The sequence below is a fragment of the Eulemur rufifrons genome, chromosome 22, assembly GCF_041146395.1.
Source record: "Eulemur rufifrons isolate Redbay chromosome 22, OSU_ERuf_1, whole genome shotgun sequence".
Taxonomy (NCBI): Eukaryota; Metazoa; Chordata; class Mammalia; order Primates; family Lemuridae; genus Eulemur; species Eulemur rufifrons.
The window spans coordinates 652,501-673,730 of NC_091004.1; the positions used below are offsets into that span (position 1 = coordinate 652,501).

At 60.0% G+C, this 21,230-nt stretch overlaps 1 protein-coding gene across 7 annotated transcripts in view; it reads right to left on the reverse strand.

The window, feature by feature from the left end:
• SLC41A3 (solute carrier family 41 member 3) overlaps positions 1-21,230 on the reverse strand; it is a 32,666-nt gene that overhangs the window by 480 nt on the left and 10,956 nt on the right. For 2 of the 7 annotated variants that reach the window (XM_069497718.1, XM_069497719.1), the window contains 9 exons: positions 19,099-19,170; positions 17,627-17,771; positions 7,467-7,613; positions 5,404-5,610; positions 5,122-5,266; positions 4,067-4,146; positions 2,769-2,903; positions 1,642-1,790; positions 1-496 (listed from right to left, as the gene is read on the reverse strand). The exon at positions 1-496 is cut by the window's left edge and continues 480 nt beyond it. In XM_069497718.1, coding sequence (XP_069353819.1) covers positions 287-496; positions 1,642-1,790; positions 2,769-2,903; positions 4,067-4,146; positions 5,122-5,266; positions 5,404-5,610; positions 7,467-7,613; positions 17,627-17,771; positions 19,099-19,170 — 1,290 coding nt within the window. In that variant the 3' untranslated portion in view covers positions 1-286. Of the gene's footprint in view, positions 497-1,641; positions 1,791-2,768; positions 2,904-3,729; positions 3,839-4,066; positions 4,147-5,121; positions 5,267-5,403; positions 5,611-7,466; positions 7,614-17,626; positions 17,772-19,098; positions 19,770-21,230 lie in introns of those variants that run through there. The other 5 variants (XM_069497722.1, XM_069497721.1, XM_069497717.1 and 2 more) reach the window with 4 other exon arrangements.

Genomic DNA, 21,230 nt, shown 5'->3' on the forward strand with positions numbered 1-21,230 from the left:
TCGGGCTGGACCCCCCACTCCGCACACACCCACGCCAAGCACACAGACACACAGTCACACCGACACTCACACAATACGCCACCAATCTCAGGGCTCTGCCACGGCCCGGGTACCGACCACAGCGTCGAGGTGCACGCGTCTCCCGGCAGGATGACAATGACAAAAGGCCGCTGCCGAAGCGACAGAGGGACCACATGGTGAGGACCCGGCGGGGGCGAAGCTGCACTCCATGTCCCGCTGTCGTGTGGGCAGGTTCTGCGGGGCCCCTGGGGCCAGCGGAGCCTGGTCAGGGAGGGCCAGGTGACAGTTCGGGGACCCCCTTCGGCCCGAGTGTGCTCCTCAGCATCCAGTCGACGAGGAAGCACAGTGCCAGGAGGCTGGTCCCCAGCAGGTCCCCCAGCCCCGTGAGGTAGGGGATGCAGTGGCTGTCGGGGTCCAGCGAATGGTGCCACGTCAGCCGGACCAGCACTTCTGCCAGGTACAACAGGATTGTCACCTGGCACAAAAGGCAACGGACACAAAGGACAACCAAGTCAGAAAATCGAACACAGCCGAGACACACTTGCTGAGTTTCGATGGCGGATGCCAGAGTGGACGTGTCGACCTTGGCCAGGCCCCTTCCTCTGGCTTCTCTTGGGGTCTAAAGCCCGGCTGTGAGCACGAGCAGCAGGTGGAGATGGTGGTCCCCACCCATGCTGTCCAGCTGCCCCAGACGGACCTGCTGCCGTCCCCCAGCTAGGACCGTCCCTGCCCTATTAGCCTCCCTCACGGCACCTCACTGGGAATTCCACCTGGTTCGCTTGAACCCTGTCCCTTGGCGCTCGAGACGGTTCACCATTCTAGAAGGTGCCCTGGGCGGGTCCACCTGGCCCTGGCCCGGTCTTCAGCCTCCTCGGTCCCTCCTCCAGGCTGAGCCAAGCCTCCTCCTCCTACTCCTCCCTGACAGGAGCCCCGAGCTGCCGCTGGGGCTCAGCAGAGCTCCTCGGACCCCCCGAGTCCCACCCTGCAGCGTCAGGGACATGCTGAAGGTGCCAATGGCATCAGCTCGGGGACCCTGGAAAATGCCAGCTTCGGCATGACGCTCCCAGAACTGCCCACCGGTGCCCAGAGTCCTCCCTGCAGAAGCCCCAGGCCCACTGGGGATGCCAGCCCCCTGCAGTCTCGGCAGAGCACCCCCAAGCAGGCAGCAGCGTGACCTCCTGGACCTCCATCCTCACTGCCACCTAGCACTTGCCCAGAGTCCCTGTGTGTCTGGCAGCAGCCCCGTGGGCAGGGGCGTGGTCCCTGTCCATCCACCACCTGTGGGGCCGGGGCCCGCTGAGCCCACGTGCCAGCCAGCTCCACGGGAACACGCCGCATGCCCAGGGCTGCTCTTTCTACCCTCTGATGGCGAGTGTGCAGTGTGTTGTAGCATGTAGCATGTAGTGTGTAGTATGTAGCATGCACTGTGTGGCATGCAACATGCAATGCACAGGATGTAGTGTACGGTGTCTAAACCACACCCTTGACTCAACTCCTAGAAGATGCAGACCATGCCCTTTCTGTCCAGGGACCCCACCGTCCCCCATCCCCTGGCTCAGCATCTCTCCCAGGATAGCAGCCAGAGCCGGCTGCCCTGCTGTGCGTTGCGGTCACCCTTACCTGCAGCAGGCCTGCCAGCAGGTAGAGCACCACGAAGGTCCTGCTGTCAGGGACCGACGGGCCTTCCAGCAGGGAGATGACATAGAAGAAAACCAGGTGGCCTGGGACAACCAGAAAGAGCAGGACTCGAGCGGACATGGAGTTGGTTTCTGGAAGAAAGAGGATCAGGAATTTTAGGCCGGGTGCGGTGGCTCACGCCTGTAATCCTAGCACTCTGGGAGGCCGAGGCAGGAGGATCACTCGAGGTCAGGAGTTCGAGACCAGCCTGAGCAAGAGTGAGACCCCATCTCTACTAAAAATAGAAAGAAATTATATGGACAGCTAAAAAATATATAGAGAAAAACGAGCCGGGCATGGTGGTGCATGCCTGTCATCCCAGCTACTCGGGAGGCTGAGGCAGGAGGATCGCTTGAGCTCAGGAGTTTGAGGTTGCTGTGAGCTAGGCTGACGCCACGGCACTCACTCTAGCCTGGGCAACAGAGTGAGACTCTGTCTCAAAAAAAAAAAAAAAAGAATTTTGTGTGACCTGCCTGATACCAGAGGCCACCGTGACATGTGACGGTCTCAGTGAGGCATCCACATTCACTCATTCATTCCTTCCTCTCACACGTGTCACCGGGAACCGACTCGGTGGCAGGTGGCTCTGGCAGATGGGGCTACAGCCTAGTCCCTTCCCTGATGGAGCTGATATTTTAGGAAAGAGAGACAGGCAAGAGTTGAGCAAGCAGAAACAAGAGATGTGTTAGGAGAATGTATTTCACCAAAATAAGAACACAGAAAAGGCTGGGCATGGTGGCTCATGCCTGTCATCCCAGCACTCTGGGGAGGCCAAGGTGGGAGGATCGCTCAAGGTCAGGAGATTGAGATCAGCCTGAGCAAGAGCAAGACCACTGTCTCTACTAAAAATAGAAAGAAATGAGCTGGACAGCTAAAAATGTATATAGAAAAAATTAGCCAGGCGTGGTGGCACATGCCTGTAGTCCCAGCTACTCAGGAGGCTGAGGCAGGAGGATTGCTTGAGCCCAGGAATTGGAGGTTGCTGTGAGCGAGGCTGACGCCATGGCACTCTAAGCCCGGGTGACACAGTGAGACTCTGTCTCAAAAAATAAAAAACACAGCAGACTCACCTGATGTACAGAAAGTGGAACAAGGGTTTGGCCAGAATTTTTGCATCCAGGACGGCAGGACCCCAGGCGTGCTCCAAATATGCAGGTAGGTGGAAATGCGGCTGGTCTGAATGGCCACCAGATTGCCACCGACACCTGAGGGAAAAAGGGAATCCAGTTTCCCCTTCTCTAGGACAAGTCTCTGAGTTATATTCCTTAAGTTCTCTTCCTCCAGGAAGCCTTCGTGGGTTGATTCAGCACTTGGTATCTTTATCCTTCCCTCCCACTGACCACAGATCTTTCCTGGCACCAAGTCAGGATGGCCCAGGCCTCCTGAGTGTGGTATGGAAGCAGCCACTGTGTCACCTTGACAGCTGGTATCTCTTAAAGTGAGGGAAGCGTGCCTGGCAGAGCAGGTTCTTGGGAACTATCTGCTGGCTTGAGGAACGGGGCAAGGGAGGGAATTCGGGAAGGAAGTTAGGACAAGGGAAGAGAGGGAGCAGGGGGACGGGTCCACCAACAGCGTGGTCAGCCCCTGCGGTAAGAGCTAACAGCAGGTCACAGGGATGGACAAGAACTAGGCTTCAGACTGGCCTGAGAAAATGAAAGGGATTTTTGTTCACCTCAAGGTGGGAAGGAGAGGAAAGAAAACAGAGGACAAGAGCAGGGAGGGGCGGGGAGGAGAGATGATCACATGACAAAGCAGGTGTGTCCCAGGAGAAGTGCCCCGGACACCTCTCACGCTGGGTGGCCAGAGGGCTTTTAAGAAAAGACATTTTCTAGCCAGGCACAGTGCCTCACGTCTGTGATCTCAGCACTCTGGGAGGCCGAGGCGGGAGGATTGCTTGAGGTCAGGAGTTCGAGACCAGCCTGAGCAAGAGCAAGACCCTTATCTCTACTAAAAATAGAAAGAAATGATCTGTACATCTAAAAACATATATGGAAAAAATTAGCCGGGCATGGTGGCACATGCCTGTAGTCCCAGCTACTCGGGAGGCTGAGGCAGGAGGATCACTGGAGCCCAGGAGTGTGAGGTTGCTGTGAGTGAGGCTGACGCCATGGCATTCTGGCCCGGGCCACAGAGCGAGACTCTGTCTCAAAAAAAAAAAAAAAAGAGAGGTCTCATCTTGCTGATGCCACGAGAGACCGGGTTTGAGCTTCCGAGAGCGGCGTGTGGGGCTTCCTTCCCCGGGTCTCCTTCCAGCTGAACAAAGCCGGCCCCACGGTCCCTGTGGGTCCCAGCTGCCCAGCTGCCTCTGAAGCTGCCATCCGGGTCCAACCCAGCCCAGGGGACCCCAGGGTCCCCGTCACGTACTCACCGCATATGATGGGAGTGAATATGGCCATGCCTCTGTACTGCTGTTTAGAGATGGTTTTGCTCAGGATCAAGCCTCCAAAACTGGGGAGGAAGCAGACACAGTCAGGTGACCAGGGGCTCGCGTTCACAGGGGCCCTCGTGAGCCAGGACTCCTGGTCTCAGCGGACACGCAGGATCTGCCACCGCCAGCCTGGTGCTCCCCAACCCCCGCCGTGTCCCCTGCACCCTGCTCAAGCCTCCCCATCCTGATCTGCGTCTCAGCTGCTCCAAAAGCCATCAGAGAATGCCAGGCCACCATGAAACACAGGAATGGCACCTTTCTGAGGCCGTGCGGCCGGCTGGGCCCTACCATGGGCGCCCCCTGCCCTGCACCGAGATGCTCTTTGGTGCCAACAGAACCCACACAAGGGTCGCCCCATGCCCGCCCTCTGCTCTTGGGAAATGCCACCCCTGCGACTTCTCAGAGCCCTGGAGAAGCGGGGACCATGTGGACAAGGAGCCAGACGCCTTTTGGAGGCAAAGGTGGCTTCGCCACCTCTCCTCCCTGAAAGTCGCAGCCGGAAGGACACACGGGAATGGAGAGGGGACGCCCTGGCACACTGTGCCATCAGGAGAGGGGCCCCGGGGACAGGGCCACAGGGCAGAGGGGACAAACCCCACAGCGGCTGGGCCATGGAGGATGGCCTGGCACACTGGTGGACCAAGCGTGACACTGCCACGACCCAAATGAGGTCGGGCCAGCAGGGCTCTGGCAGCTGCGGACTGAGAGCTGGGTCCCACGGCACCACCGTGAAGGGGCGACCATGACCTTCAGCTGACCTTTCCTCCTGTCCCCCTGCCGCTCTGACAACTGTGAACAGGTGTGAACGAGGCCCGGGGTTCACGGTCAAAGAAAGAGAAAGTGAAAAGGTCGGACCCGACCAGTGCTGGGTTCCTAAGGGGCCCACGGCTGCGTCTCACTCTGTCCCCGACCCCCGGGTCACCGAGTGTCACCCGCGCTCAGAGTTTCATGGCTCTCAGGGAGGAGGCGGACGGGGTGGCTGCGGCCCAGCACACCTGCTGATGACCATGGCGAGGACGATGGGGACCCAGCCGAACTTCAGGACCTTCACGACAGGCGGGCTCTGCTTGGCGACCAGGAGCCACAGCGGGGTCAGGGCCATGAGGCCGAGGCAGACCAGGGGCATCAGAAACCGGCTGTCTGGAAAGAGACAGGGGACGCCCCCGCTGCTCATGGGACAAGCCCAGAGAGCGCAGGGCAAGGCCTGACCAATGGAAGGTGGGCTGGGAATGGATGGAAGGCACCAGAAGTCTGAGGGAAGTCCTGCCCCCCCTCACCTTCCACTAAGCAGCTGGGAGACTCCTCTCTGTCCTCCATTCCTGCCACAGTCACCTCCACTTCTCTGACGTCCCTGCTATGTCCCCATGCGTGTTCAGCACCCTGCTCCATGTCCTCCCGCCCCAACGTGACACTTCTGGGACACCCCGTGCCAGCACCATGCTCGGCACCCACACGCACAGCCTCGGTGCATGTTCTCAACACCCCTGCTGGGACAAGCGACAGGGGGACACGAGCACAGACCGCTGGGCACACGAGACCCATGGCCGGCAAGCAGCCTGGGCGGTGCCACCGGGAATGTCCCCCACCCCCCTTTCCTTCTCTGCACTAGCACGTCACGTCTGTTCCTCTGACCCAGGGCCCAGGTTGCCTACAGACAAACTACTTCCTGGTAGGAGTGCCCAGCCCTGTGATCCTATTTCCATCATGTGTTTTCTTTTTGCTTGTTTGTTTGTTTTTTTTTTGAGACAGAGTCTGGCTCTGTTGCCCGGGCTAGAGTGCCGTGGCGTCAGCCTCGCTCACAGCAACCTCAAACTCCTGAGCTCAGGCGATCCTCCTGTCTCAGCCTCCCGAGTAGCTGGGACTACAGGCATGCACCACCACGCCCGGCTCATTTTTTCTATATATATTTTTAGCTGTCCAGATAATTTCTTTCTATGTTTAGTAGAGACGGGGTCTCGCTCTTACTCAAGCTGGTCTCGAACTCCTGACCTCGAGCGATCCTCCCGCCTCGGCCTCCCAGAGTGCCGGGATGACAGGCGTGAGCCACTGTGCCCGGCTGCCTCTATTCTTTTAATATCATGTGTTTTAAACTGTCCATGTTTCAAATACTTTCTAAAATTCTAATATTAAGTCTTTTTGAGGCAAACTAACTTGGACATAACAAAGAGGAACCCTGGAAATCCAAGAGGGACCTATTAGGCTTTGAAGTGTGTTAAAATTATATGAGAATCACTGTCAAATAAAAAACGGTATTTAACTTTGAGTTCTAGTTGTACAAATGTGTTACTGATATATGCTCCAAAATTGTATTATATTCCTAAATTCTGATGTGCTTTGGTGTGTGTCACCAGTCATAATTGTGGTTGTGTGAAATTGTGGTATGCCACAGAAATAACCAAATTCCCTTGCCAACTGCATCTTTAACCATGGCCACTCTAAGTCTTCGGTCATCTACAGCAACTGACCCTGATTCTTCTAAAAAAGTGGTTTGCAATTGGTCACAGCCCAAAATTTGCCTCTCGAGGAGATTCATGGAAAGGACCCTGACGAGAGCTCTTGCATCCAGGTTTCTGACAAGCTTGGCGATTACACCATCGGGCTAAGCAAAAACTTTACAGAACTCCATTAAAGAACTGCAAATTTGCCTGTCATCCCAGCACTCTGGGAGGCCGAGGCAGGAGGATCGCTGAAGGTCAGGGAGTTCGAGACCAGCCTGAGCAAGAGCGAGACCCCCCCCGGCTCTACTAAAAAAAATAGAAAGAAATTAGCTGGACAACTAAAAATACATAGAAAAAATGAGCCGGGCATGGTGGCACATGCCTGTAGTCTCAGCTACTCGGGAGGCTGAGGCAGGAGGATCGCTTGAGCCGAGGAGTCTGAGGCTGCTGTGAGCGAGGCTGACGCCACGGCACTCTAGCCTGGGCGACAGAGCGAGACACTGTCTCAAAAAAAAGAAAAGAAATTTGTCATTGTTTTGGAGGCTCAGAAGCCCAGGGTCAGGTGGCAGCAGCCAGTGAGGGCTCCTTGCTGGTGTCTCTGCAGAGACCTGGGTGGCATGGGCACCTTGGGGACAGGGGCTGAGCTAACGCACTCGGGGCTCCTCCTCTTCCTAGGAAGCTACGAGTTCGAATCCCGCCATAACCCATCCGTCCGTCCCTCCAAACCCCTCTTCAAGGCCCCACCTTTCAACATGGCCATGCTGGGGGTTATGTTTCAAATGCATGAAATTTGGGGGACACATTAAAAAACCAGGGCGCAGGCTGCGTGTAAAAGTTTCCCCTCGGCCTGGTGGCGACGGGCCCCAGGGCACACCCTTCCCCCACCGCGGAACCGTCCTGACCTTTGCGTCCATAGAAGAAGTCGCTGACCAAAGCCAGGATGGACAGCGTGATGAGGTCCCCCAGGCTGGCTGCCACGGGGGTGGCGATGTTGTCCGGGTTGACCCCAAGCTTTCGGGCGCCGATCACGATACAGACCATCAGTACGCCTGCGGAGAGAGAGGACAGAGAAGACTCAAGTCCCTGGGAGCCCGATGGCCCTGGGAAGGCACAGGGTGTCTGGCACCAAGACGGGGCTTGCAGGCTGCTCGCCAACTCATCCCTGTCCACACAAGCCTAGACACGGAGCCAGGCTGTCCCCGCTGTCCTCCTACTACCCTGGAGACCTGAGAAGGCTGGAGGAACTGGACCCACATTGTGACTTGTGGGCAGGGTGCCGGGGAGTGGCGCCCAAATCACCTGGAACTGCAGGGACAGGGGTCACAGCCCCGGGTGACACGCAGGGCACCAAAGATGCTCTGAGCAGCCGGAGGCCCCGAGTCTCAGCACGTGGCCTCCCCGGTCTGTCGGGGGCCTCTGAGGGTCACATGCCTGGGTGGCATCAGCCGGGTGAGAGGTTTGCTAGGGACAAAGCCTGAGAGGGAAGGCAGGGAGGGACCGCAACACAAGGGGGACCCAGGAGAGGCAGAGGGGAGGTGGATGCATCCTTGACGGCGAGTCCAGCCAGGCTGCCGGGGGCACCCTCGGGGGCCCTGCATGTCTGGGGGGCACCAGGCCTGTCCTGGGATCCCTGCAGGGCTGTCGCCAGACACCGGGAAGCAGCACGTGGAATCCAAGAGCGGCTGGTCAAGGATTTCGGGGTGCGACACAGGAGATCCAAGAGGAGCATTTCCACGGCCGCCCTGATGTCATCCTTTCCGTCCTGACTCCATGTTCTCAAGGTGACTGTCACACGCGATCCCCTCGCTCCCCTGTCCCCTGCCTAGGACTTGACTCAGACTGTCGCGTGGTTCCTTAAGGAGACGCTCTGGCTTGGCTGTTGACATTTTAACACTTTTCCCAGGATCCTGTAGCTCCCGGAAGAATGACAATCAGCCCCTCGATGCCACCCTGAAGCTGGTGCCACCGGCCAGTCTGTGCCTCAGCTTGTGACCAAGTCACAAGCCCCGTGTTTCCTTCTGAAATGCCAGTTCCGCCGGGATCCGTGTGTGAGCGGCTTGGCTGGCGTCAGCCCCACAGGGACCACACAAAGGGCACAGGTGGTTCGGTGCTTATTAAAAGCCACCAGCAAGAGGCTAATGTCACAGCCACTTGGATGTCCCACAGGGAGACATCAGCAAGACAGCTGAGTATCTGGACCACACAGATCATGGTCACGCTGCTGATTTAACCACACCCCTGGGCCTCGGTTTCCCCATCTGTAAAATGGGGAGCTACAAACTGCATTCTCTACGTGGCCCCACGAGGATGGGGCTGGCCGCCTGAGTGGTTAGACTGTGTTGTTTTCAGAGGAGGCTTCATTCTGGGGAGGTTTGACACATACGTCCTGCCCCATGTTGTGATCAGATGGGGTCACGGGTCCGCCGTGTGCGTGCCCACACACAGGCTGTCACCAGGCACCGGCCCCAGAGCACGTCCCGACCAGGAAGGCACGACCTTGTGACCCCGCCGCTGGGCTTCTGGACCCCAGACCCTCCACGCCGACCACGTGCACCAGCCCAGGGTCAGCCACCTGGTAGGAACGAGGAACCCCGAATGACCCGCAGGGGTGACCTGCGGAGAGCTGAGCCCGGGGGTTCTTCTGCGAGCAAGCAGGCAGGGGGAACAGAAGTGGGAACACAGGTCCGATGCTGAAGCCGTCCACTGTTCCTTCTTTCGCTGCACAAAAGCAAGGCACGCAGCCTGCGGGACACACACAGACACACGATCCCGAAGAGAATCAGAACGAAGCCTGTTAGTGCAGCCAACGTCTGGGGGCTGGGGATGCGCCCGGCCTCAGTTTAAGTCGCGACGGTAACAAAAGGCATTTGTCGTGATCGGCGGAAATCCTTGTGGGACGGGGGGATGGACAATACCCAAATTCAAGAGCGCACGTCTGAGGTCAAAAAAATAGGGTGCTCACATAGAGCATGAGTGGACAGGGGCTGCTTCAGCACAGATCGGGAAGGCCTGGGCACACGAGCGACCCCGGCACTGGCTCGAGCTCTCTGCACAGTCACGAGTTTATCACCCGCCTCTGAACTGGAATGAAACATAGGAAGAGTCTGCTGGCCGGGCGCGGTGGCCCACGCCTGTCATCCCAGCACTCTGGGAGGCCGAGGCGGGAGGATCGCTCGAGGTCAGGAGTTCGAGACCAGCCTGAGCAAGAGTGAGACCCCACCTCTACTAAAAATAGAAAGAAATTAGCTGGACAGCTAAAAATATATATAGAAAAAATCAGCCAGGCGTGGTGGCGCATGCCTGTCGTCCCAGCTACTCGGGAGGCCGAGACAGGAGGATGGCTTGAGACCTGGAGTTTGAGGCCAGCCTGGACAACATAGCAAGACCCCATCTCTACAAAAAAGAAAAATGAGCCGGGCGTGGTGGCGCCTGCCTGTCGTCCCAGCTACTCGGGAGGCTGAGGCAGGAGGATCGCTTGAGCCCAGGAGTCTGAGGCTGCTGTGAGCGAGGCTGACGCCACGGCACTCTAGCCCAGGCGACAAAGCGAGACTCTGTCTCAAAAAAAAAAAAAAATCTGCCGTGTTCTGTCCACAGCGTGCACCCAGCCCTGGAAGGCACCCGGCACACACAAAACACCCAGCAGCTACAGAATCACCAAGGTGACACGGCCGCGACCTGGGGACTGTGCGTTCCCAAGCAGCCCGGGAGCCCCAGGGGTGGGTCCCGTCTCCCGCCTGCCACAGACACACAGTGGCCACCTGCCGTGCCAGGTGAGTGACAGGAGCAGCAGACAGCAGGGTGGGGGCCGCTGGGGTCCCTTCCCAGGGAGCTGGCGTTTCAGCAGGCGGGAGGTACAGGAAGGTGAGCAAAGGCAGGGTGATCTCAGAGGGGACCAAAGGCAGGGTGACCTCAGATGGGAGCAAAGGCAGGGTAACCTCGAGGGGAGCAAAGGCAGGGGGACCTCGGAGGGGAGCAAAGGCAGGGTGACCTCGGAGGGGAGCAAAGGCAGGGTGACCTCGGAGGGGAGCAAAGGCAGGGTGACCTCGGAGGGGAGCAAAGGCAGGGTGACCTCGGAGGGGAGCAAAGGCAGGGGGACCTCGGAGGGGAGCAAAGGGAGGGGGACCTAGGAGGGGAGCAAAGGGAGTGGGACCTCGGAGGGGAGCAAAGGCAGGGTGACCTCAGAGGGGAGCAAAGGGAGTGGGACCTCGGAGGGGAGCAAAGGCAGGGGGACCTCGGAGGGGAGCAAAGGCAGGGCGACCTCGGAGGGGAGCAAAGGCAGGGCGAGCTCGGAGGGGAGCAAAGGCAGGGTGACCTCGGAGGGGAGCAAAGGCAGGGTGACCTCGGAGGGGAGCAGAGGCAGGGTGACCTCGGAGGGGAGCAGAGTCAGGGTGACCTCGGAGGAGAGCAGAGGCAGGGTGACCTCGGAGGGGAGCAGAGGCAGGGTGACCTCGGAGGGGAGCAGAGGCAGGGTGACCTCGGAGGGGAGCAGAGGCAGGGTGACCTCGGAGGGGAGCAAAGTCAGGGGGACCTCGGAGGGGAGCAAAGTCAGGGTGACCTCGGAGGGGAGCAAAGTCAGGGTGACCTCGGAGGGGAGCGAAGGCAGGGTGACCTCGGAGGGGAGCGAAGGCAGGGTGACCTCGGAGGGGAGCGAAGGCAGGGTGACCTCGGAGGAGAGAAAAGTCAGGGTGACCTCAGAGGAGAACAAATGGAGGGTCAGCTCGGAGGGGAGCAAAGACAGAGTGACCTCAGAGAAAAAAGTAGGGTGACCTCGGAGGAGAGCAAAAGCAGGGTGACCTCGGAGGGGAGCAAAGGCAGGGTGACCTCGGAGGGGAGCAAAGGCAGGGTTACCTCGAGGGGAGCAAAGGCAGGGTGACCTCAGAGAAAAAAGTCAGGGTGACCTCGGAGGGGAGCAAAGGCAGGGTGACCTCGGAGGGGAGCAAAGGCAGGGTGACCTCGGAGGGGAGCAAAGGCAGGGTGACCTCGGAGGGGAGCAGAGGCAGGGTGACCTCGGAGGAGAGCAGAGGCAGGGTGACCTCGGAGGGGAGCAGAGGCAGGGTGACCTCGGAGGGGAGCAGAGGCAGGGTGACCTCGGAGGGGAGCAAAGTCAGGGGGACCTCGGAGGGGAGCAAAGTCAGGGTGACCTCGGAGGGGAGCAAAGTCAGGGTGACCTCGGAGGGGAGCGAAGGCAGGGTGACCTCGGAGGGGAGCGAAGGCAGGGTGACCTCGGAGGGGAGCGAAGGCAGGGTGACCTCGGAGGAGAGAAAAGTCAGGGTGACCTCAGAGGAGAACAAATGGAGGGTCAGCTCGGAGGGGAGCAAAGACAGAGTGACCTCAGAGAAAAAAGTAGGGTGACCTCGGAGGAGAGCAAAGGCAGGGTGACCTCGGAGGGGAGCAAAGGCAGGGTGACCTCGGAGGGGAGCAAAGGCAGGGTTACCTCGAGGGGAGCAAAGGCAGGGTGACCTCAGAGAAAAAAGTCAGGGTGACCTCGGAGGGGAGCAAAGGCAGGGTGACCTCGGAGGGGAGCAAAGGCAGGGGGACCTCGGAGGGGAGCAAAGGCAGGGGGACCTCGGAGGGGAGCAAAGGCAGGGTGACCTCGGAGAGGAGCAAAGGCAGGGGGACCTCGGAGGAGAACAAAACCAGGGTCACCTCAGAGGGTAGCAAAGACAGGGTGACCTCAGAGAAAAAAGTCACGGTGACCTTGGAGGAGAGCAAAGTCAGGGTGACCTAGGAGGGAGCAAAGTCAGGGTGACCTCGGAAGAGAGCAAAGGCAGGGTGACCTCGAAGATGAGCAAAGGCAGGGTGACCTCGGAGGAGAGAAAAGTCAGGGTGACGTCAGAGAAAAAAGTCAGGGTGACCTCGGAGGGGAGCAAAGGCAGGGTTACCTCGAGGGGAACAAAGGCAGGGTGACCTCAGAGAAAAAAGTCAGGGTGACCTCGGAGGGGAGCAAAGGCAGGGTGACCTCGGAGGGGAGCAGAGGCAGGGTGACCTCGGAGGGGAGCAGAGGCAGGGTGACCTCGGAGGGGAGCACAGGCAGGGGGACCTCGAGGGGAGCAGAGGCAGGGTGACCTCGGAGGGGAGCACAGGCAGGGGGACCTCGAGGGGAGCAGAGGCAGGGTGACCTCGGAGGGGAGCAAAGGCAGGGGGACCTCGAGGGGAGCAAAGGCAGGGTGACCTCGGAGGGGAGCATAGTCAGGGTGACCTCGGAGGGGAGCAAAGGCAGGGTGACCTCGGAGGGGAACAAAGGCAGGGTTACCTCGGAGGGGAGCAAAGGCAGGGTTACCTCGAGGGGAGCAAAGGCAGGGTGACCTCAAAGAAAAAAGTCAGGGTGACCTCGGAGGGGAGCAAAGGCAGGGTGACCTCGGAGGGGAGCAGAGGCAGGGTGACCTCGGAGGGGAGCAGAGGCAGGGTGACCTCGGAGGAGAGCAGAGGCAGGGTGACCTCGGAGGGGAGCAGAGGCAGGGTGACCTCGGAGGAGAGCAGAGGCAGGGTGACCTCGGAGGAGAGCAGAGGCAGGGTGACCTCGGAGGGGAGCAGAGGCAGGGTGACCTCGGAGGGGAGCAGAGGCAGGGTGACCTCGGAGGAGAGCAGAGGCAGGGTGACCTCGGAGGGGAGCAGAGGCAGGGTGACCTCGGAGGGGAGCAGAGGCAGGGTGTCCTCGGAGGGGAGCAGAGGCAGGGTGACCTCGGAGGGGAGCAGAGGCAGGGTGACCTCGGAGGGGAGCAGAGGCAGGGTGACCTCGGAGGAGAGCAGAGGCAGGGTGACCTCGGAGGAGAGCAGAGGCAGGGTGACCTCGGAGGAGAGCAGAGGCAGGGTGACCTCGGAGGAGAGCAGAGGCAGGGTGACCTCGGAGGAGAGCAGAGGCAGGGTGACCTCGGAGGAGAGCAGAGGCAGGGTGACCTCGGAGGGGAGCAGAGGCAGGGTGACCTCGGAGGGGAGCAGAGGCAGGGTGACCTCGGAGGGGAGCAGAGGCAGGGTGACCTCGGAGGGGAGCAGAGGCAGGGTGACCTCGGAGGAGAGCAGAGGCAGGGTGACCTCGGAGGAGAGCAGAGGCAGGGTGACCTCAGAGGGGAGCAGAGGCAGGGTGACCTCGGAGGAGAGCAGAGGCAGGGTGACCTCGGAGGGGAGCAGAGGCAGGGTGACCTCGGAGGAGAGCAGAGGCAGGGTGACCTCGGAGGAGAGCAGAGGCAGGGTGACCTCGGAGGAGAGCAGAGGCAGGGTGACCTCGAGGGGAGCAAAGGCAGGGTGACCTCGGAGGGGAGCAAAGGCAGGGTGACCTCGGAGGGGAGCAAAGGCAGGGTGACTTCAGAGCGGAGCAAAGGCAGGGTGACCTGGGAGGGGAGCAAAGGCAGGGGGACCTCGGAGGGGAGCAAAGGCAGGGGGACCTCGTAGGGGAGGAAAGGTAGGGTGACCTCGTAGGGGAGCAAAGTCAGGGTGACCTCGAGGGGAGCAAAGGCAGGGTGACCTCGGAGGGGAGCAAAGGCAGGGTGACCTCGGAGGGGAGAAAAGTCACGGTGACCTCAGAGAAAAAAGTCAGGGTGACCTCGGAGGGGAGCAAAGGCTGGGTGAGCTCGGAGGGGAGCAAAGGCAGGGCGAGCTCGGAGGGGAGCAAAGGCAGGGGGACCTCGGAGGGGAGCAAAGGCAGGGTGACCTCGGAGGGGAGCAAAGTCAGGGGGACCTCGGAGGAGAGCAGAGGCAGGGTGACCTCGGAGGGGAGCAGAGGCAGGGTGACCTCGGAGGGGAGCAGAGGCAGGGTGACCTCGGAGGGGAGCAAAGTCAGGGGGACCTCGGAGGGGAGCAAAGTCAGGGTGACCTCGGAGGGGAGCAAAGTCAGGGTGACCTCGGAGGGGAGCGAAGGCAGGGTGACCTCGGAGGGGAGCGAAGGCAGGGTGACCTCGGAGGGGAGCGAAGGCAGGGTGACCTCGGAGGAGAGAAAAGTCAGGGTGACCTCAGAGGAGAACAAATGGAGGGTCAGCTCGGAGGGGAGCAAAGACAGAGTGACCTCAGAGAAAAAAGTAGGGTGACCTCGGAGGAGAGCAAAGGCAGGGTGACCTCGGAGGGGAGCAAAGGCAGGGTGACCTCGGAGGGGAGCAAAGGCAGGGTTACCTCGAGGGGAGCAAAGGCAGGGTGACCTCAGAGAAAAAAGTCAGGGTGACCTCGGAGGGGAGCAAAGGCAGGGTGACCTCGGAGGGGAGCAAAGGCAGGGTGACCTCGGAGGGGAGCAAAGGCAGGGTGACCTCGGAGGGGAGCAAAGGCAGGGGGACCTCGGAGGGGAGCAAAGGCAGGGTGACCTCGGAGAGGAGCAAAGGCAGGGGGACCTCGGAGGAGAACAAAACCAGGGTCACCTCAGAGGGTAGCAAAGACAGGGTGACCTCAGAGAAAAAAGTCACGGTGACCTTGGAGGAGAGCAAAGTCAGGGTGACCTAGGAGGGAGCAAAGTCAGGGTGACCTCGGAAGAGAGCAAAGGCAGGGTGACCTCGAAGATGAGCAAAGGCAGGGTGACCTCGGAGGAGAGAAAAGTCAGGGTGACGTCAGAGAAAAAAGTCAGGGTGACCTCGGAGGGGAGCAAAGGCAGGGTTACCTCGAGGGGAACAAAGGCAGGGTGACCTCAGAGAAAAAAGTCAGGGTGACCTCGGAGGGGAGCAAAGGCAGGGTGACCTCGGAGGGGAGCAGAGGCAGGGTGACCTCGGAGGGGAGCAGAGGCAGGGTGACCTCGGAGGGGAGCACAGGCAGGGGGACCTCGAGGGGAGCAGAGGCAGGGTGACCTCGGAGGGGAGCACAGGCAGGGGGACCTCGAGGGGAGCAGAGGCAGGGTGACCTCGGAGGGGAGCAAAGGCAGGGGGACCTCGAGGGGAGCAAAGGCAGGGTGACCTCGGAGGGGAGCATAGTCAGGGTGACCTCGGAGGGGAGCAAAGGCAGGGTGACCTCGGAGGGGAACAAAGGCAGGGTTACCTCGGAGGGGAGCAAAGGCAGGGTTACCTCGAGGGGAGCAAAGGCAGGGTGACCTCAAAGAAAAAAGTCAGGGTGACCTCGGAGGGGAGCAAAGGCAGGGTGACCTCGGAGGGGAGCAGAGGCAGGGTGACCTCGGAGGGGAGCAGAGGCAGGGTGACCTCGGAGGAGAGCAGAGGCAGGGTGACCTCGGAGGGGAGCAGAGGCAGGGTGACCTCGGAGGAGAGCAGAGGCAGGGTGACCTCGGAGGAGAGCAGAGGCAGGGTGACCTCGGAGGGGAGCAGAGGCAGGGTGACCTCGGAGGGGAGCAGAGGCAGGGTGACCTCGGAGGGGAGCAGAGGCAGGGTGACCTCGGAGGGGAGCAGAGGCAGGGTGACCTCGGAGGGGAGCAGAGGCAGGGTGACCTCGGAGGGGAGCAGAGGCAGGGTGACCTCGGAGGGGAGCAGAGGCAGGGTGACCTCGGAGGGGAGCAGAGGCAGGGTGACCTCGGAGGAGAGCAGAGGCAGGGTGACCTCGGAGGAGAGCAGAGGCAGGGTGACCTCGGAGGAGAGCAGAGGCAGGGTGACCTCGGAGGAGAGCAGAGGCAGGGTGACCTCGGAGGAGAGCAGAGGCAGGGTGACCTCGGAGGGGAGCAGAGGCAGGGTGACCTCGGAGGGGAGCAGAGGCAGGGTGACCTCGGAGGGGAGCAGAGGCAGGGTGACCTCGGAGGGGAGCAGAGGCAGGGTGACCTCGGAGGAGAGCAGAGGCAGGGTGACCTCGGAGGAGAGCAGAGGCAGGGTGACCTCAGAGGGGAGCAAAGGCAGGGTGACCTCGGAGGAGAGCAGAGGCAGGGTGACCTCGGAGGGGAGCAGAGGCAGGGTGACCTCGGAGGAGAGCAGAGGCAGGGTGACCTCGGAGGAGAGCAGAGGCAGGGTGACCTCGGAGGAGAGCAGAGGCAGGGTGACCTCGAGGGGAGCAAAGGCAGGGTGACCTCGGAGGGGAGCAAAGGCAGGGTGACTTCAGAGCGGAGCAAAGGCAGGGTGACCTGGGAGGGGAGCAAAGGCAGGGGGACCTCGGAGGGGAGCAAAGGCAGGGGGACCTCGTAGGGGAGGAAAGGCAGGGTGACCTCGGAGGGGAGCAAAGGCAGGGTGACCTCGGAGGGGAGCAAAGGCAGGGTGACCTCGGAGGGGAGCAAAGGCAGGGTGACCTCGGAGGGGAGAAAAGTCACGGTGACCTCAGAGAAAAAAGTCAGGGTGACCTCGGAGGGGAGCAAAGGCAGGGGGACCTCGGAGGGGAGCAAAGGCAGGGGGACCTGGGAGGGGAGCAAAGGCAGGGGGACCTCGGAGGGGAGCAAAGGCAGGGGGACCTCGTAGGGGAGCAAAGTCAGGGTGACCTCGAGGGGAGCAAAGGCAGGGTGACCTCGGAGGGGAGCAAAGGCAGGGTGACCTCGGAGGGGAGAAAAGTCACGGTGACCTCAGAGAAAAAAGTCAGGGTGACCTCGGAGGGGAGCAAAGGCTGGGTGAGCTCGGAGGGGAGCAAAGGCAGGGGGACCTCGAGGGGAGCAAAGGCAGGGGGACCTCGGAGGGGAGCAAAGGCAGGGTGACCTCGGAGGGGAGCAAAGGCAGGGGGACCTCGGAGGGGAGCAGAGGCAGGGGGACCTCGGAGGGGAGCAAAGGCAGGGGGACCTCGGAGGGGAGCAGAGGCAGGGTGACCTCGGAGGGGAGCAAAGGCAGGGTGACCTCGGAGGGGAGCAGAGGCAGGGTGACCTCGGAGGGGAGCAAAGTCACGGTGACCTCAGAGGGGAGCAAAGGCAGGGGGACCTCGGAGGGGAGCAGAGGCAGGGGGACCTCGGAGGGGAGCAAAGGCAGGGTGACCTCGGAGGGGAGCAGAGGCAGGGTGACCTCGGAGGGCAGGAAAGGCAGGGTGACCTCGGAGGGGACGAAAGGCAGGGGGAAGCGTCGGGCCGTCTGTGTGCAGAAGTTGTGTCACACGCTGGGCTGGCCGGGGGAGAGTGACCGCCCGCCGAGGGCATCTGCAGAGCCACGGCCAGGCCCCCGCCTGGAGAGGGCACCCCCCCATTGGAGCCCGGCAGGGTCCCCAGAGTCCCCGGGGACGGGCGCGTGGCGCGGCGGCTCACCCAGGGCGAAGGCCGCGAGGAAGGCCGTCACCATGCTGCTCGCGCACAGCAGCTCCACCTTGGCCAAGTCCAGCTCGTCCCGGGACGCGGCCCCCAGCAGCAGCGCGGCCACCGCAGCCAGGAGCCCCACGACGGTGGCCTGCACCTGTCAGGGCAGACGTCAGACGCGTGAGGGAGGGACGGTCCCCGGGGGCCGCCGTCCCTCCGCCCTGCCCTGCCACAGGCCCCTGCTCACTCGCCTCTGCCTCCTCTTTCTGTCCCCTGCCAACCCCAGGAAGAACAACGACTGGCACCTTCCACCGCAGAATGTTCTAGAATTCTTCTACTCTGTCTCAGGCCTTGCTCAGGCCCACACAGGCTCTGGCCTGCAACTCCACCCGCTGGTCTGGGCGAAAGTGCTCAGTGACCTCCAGCAGCACAGACGGCTGACTTCGCTCCCCACGGGGGACGCCCCACGATCCGCGGGGGCCTCTGCACACCGCTGGTCTGTTCCCTGTCCTTCCCGGCTCTCACCCTCCCACAGCCCAGGCTGCCTGCCGGTCTCCGTCCTGCCAAGCGTGGCCCGTGCAGAGCCCGTGCCGGGAGATGTCCCCACCCTGGACATCGATAGTGGCAACTCTGACGCCAATGCCAGCCCGGAAACAAGTCACGTCACGTCACGAAAGAAGGCTGCAGGAACAAAGAGCTCAGCCACGCACAGCAGAGAGAAGAGCGAGTCTTTAAAAGATGGGAAAATATATATAATTTTAGGGGTAACAAAAATAAAAATAGGCCGGGCGCGGGGGCTCACGCCTGTCACCCCAGCACTCTGGGAGGCCGAGGCAGGAGGATCGCTCGAGGTCAGGAGTTCGAGACCAGCCTGAGCAAGAGCGAGACCCCGTCTGTACTAAAAATAGAAAGAAATGAGCTGGACAGCTAAAAATATATAGAAAAAGTCAGCCGGGCGTGGTGGCGCATGCCTGTCATCCCAGCTACTCAGGAGGCCGAGGCAGGAGGATCGCTTGAGCCCGGGAGTCTGAGGCCAGCCTGGACAACATAGCAAGACCCCATCTCTACAAAAAAGAAAAATTAGCCGGGCGTGGTGGCGCATGCCTGTCGTCCCAGCTACTCGGGAGGCCGAGGCAGGAGGATCGCTTGAGCCCAGGAGTCTGAGGTTGCTGTGAGCGAGGCTGACGCCACGGCACTCTAGCCCGGGCGACAGAGCCAGACTCTGTCTCAAAAAAATAAAAAAATAAAAAAAAAGAAAAAGAAAAAGAAAAAAAAAAGAAAAAAAGCTTCCCAAGTTAACCTATGTAATTTTAGTCAAAGTCCGAGCAAGATTTTTCCCAGCACTGGACAAATTTTAAGTTGTACTAAGATAAGTAAACGCGTGCGAATTACCCAAGGCAACTTTGAGAAAGGTCAGACAGGGAGTTCTGGCCGCAGACCCCAAAGGGGAAGGGCCCCGTCGGTCTTGCAGGGCGGAGGCTCACCTGGATGAGGGCGAGGTTGCTGCCGATGACGCCGTGCTGCTCCCGGGGGTCATCGATCTGTCCCGTGTTGGCCTCGGGGGGAGAGAAAAGCAAAACAGGGAGGTCGCACGGGGCCGTGGCCAGGGCAGTCCTGCCGGGGAAAAGGCAGGCCGCTCGGGAAGAGAGATCACCACACGCCACATCGCCGGCATCGAAACGAATCATTCTGCTCAACTTTCCCAACGGGGACTCGGTCTTCTGTGCAGGGAGGAGGGAGAGAGGGGAGGGGCACAGGCCGTCGGAGCACGGGACGGGCGTCACGGGCCATTCCTCCCACGTGCAGACGCACGCAGCCACACACGTGCACAGGCTGGTGATAAGGTCAAGGCCGTTTCCAGCTCCCAAGCTCGGGCCTCCTGCCGGGAAGCTGGGCCTCGGGCCAGGTTGTCTCCCCTGCAGTCCCCTGTCCCCTCCAGCCGGTGCACATTGCCACTGACCGCCACCACCCCCAACTCGCCTCTGCAAAGTCATCCCGTCTAAGGGACACATTGCTCTCTTCTCTCAGGATAAAAACTGGCATCGGAAATACAGCTTGCAGGCCGGGTGCGGGGGCTCACGCCTGTCATCCCGGCACTCGGGGAGGCCGAGGCGGGAGGATCGCTCGAGGCCAGGAGTTCGAGACCAGCCTGAGCCAGAGCGAGACCCCGTCTCTACTAAAAAAATAGAAATAAATTAGCTGGACAACTAAAAATATATAGAAAAAATTAGCCGGGCATGGTGGCGCATGCCTATAGTCCCAGCTACTCGGGAGGCTGAGGCAGGAGGATGGCTTGAGCCCAGGAGTCTGAGGCTGCTGCGAGCGAGGCTGACGCCACAGCACTCTAGCCCGGGCGACAGAGCGAGACTCTGTCTCAAAAAAAAAAAAAAAAAATTAACACCAATCCTCCACAAACTCTCCCAAAAAATTGAAGATGAAGAAACACTTCCAAATTCATTACATAAGGCCCATGGTATCCTGATCCCAAGGCCAAAGATACTAGAAGAAAATAAAACTACATGCCAATATCCCCGGTGAACATCAATTCGAAAATCTTTTTTAAAATACTAAACTGAATGTAACACCATATGAAAAGCATTGTCCACCATGACCAAGTGGTGTTTGGTCCTGAAACACAAGGATGGTTCCACATACAAAACCAATTAATATAATGTACCACCTTAACAAAATGAACGGAAAAAAAACCACATCATCTCAATTGATATACAAACAGCATCTAACAGAATTCAACAGCTTTTTATGAGAAAAACACCCAAAAACCTAGGAATAAAAGGAAACTACCTCACTATAATAAAGGCTACATGTGAAAAGCCCACAGCAAACATCATACTTTTTTTTTTTTTTTTTTTTTGAGACAGAGTCTCACTCTGTTGCCCGGGCTAGAGTGAGTGCCGTGGCGTCAGCCTCGCTCACAGCAACCTCAGACTCCTGGGCTCAAGCGATCCTCCTGCCTCAGCCTCCCGAGTAGCTGGGACGACAGGCATGCGCCACCACGCCCGGCTAATTTTCCTTTTTTTCTTTTTTGTAGAGATGGGGTCTTGCTATGTTGTCCAGGCTGGCCTCAAACTCCAGGGCTCAAGCGATCCTCCTGCCTCAGCCTCCCGAGTAGCTGGGACTGCAGGAGTAGCTGGGACTACAGGCATGCGTCACCACGCCCGGCTAATTTTTTCTATATATATTTTTAGCTGTCCAGCTAATTTCTTTCTATTTTTAGAGGAGACGGGGTCTCGCTCTTGCTCAGGCTGGTCTCGAACTCCTGACCTCGAGCGATCCTCCCGCCTCGGCCTCCCCGAGTGCTGGGATGACAGGCGGGAGCCACCACCGCGCCCGGCCAAACATCATACTTAATGGTAACAAACTGAAACGTTTCCTCCAAGATCAAGAACAGGACAAGCATTCTCTGCTTTGTCCCAGACAGAGCAATTAGGCAAGGGGAAAAAATTAAACGGCCTCCAAATTAAGACAGGAGAAGTGTGTCATCTCTATTTACAGATGACACAGCACCTTCCGGGGCTCTGCCTCCATCACGTGGCCTTTCCCTCTTTGGCCTGAAACTCCGCTCTGCCTCCCTTCCCCAGCCCCCTGTGGTTCCACG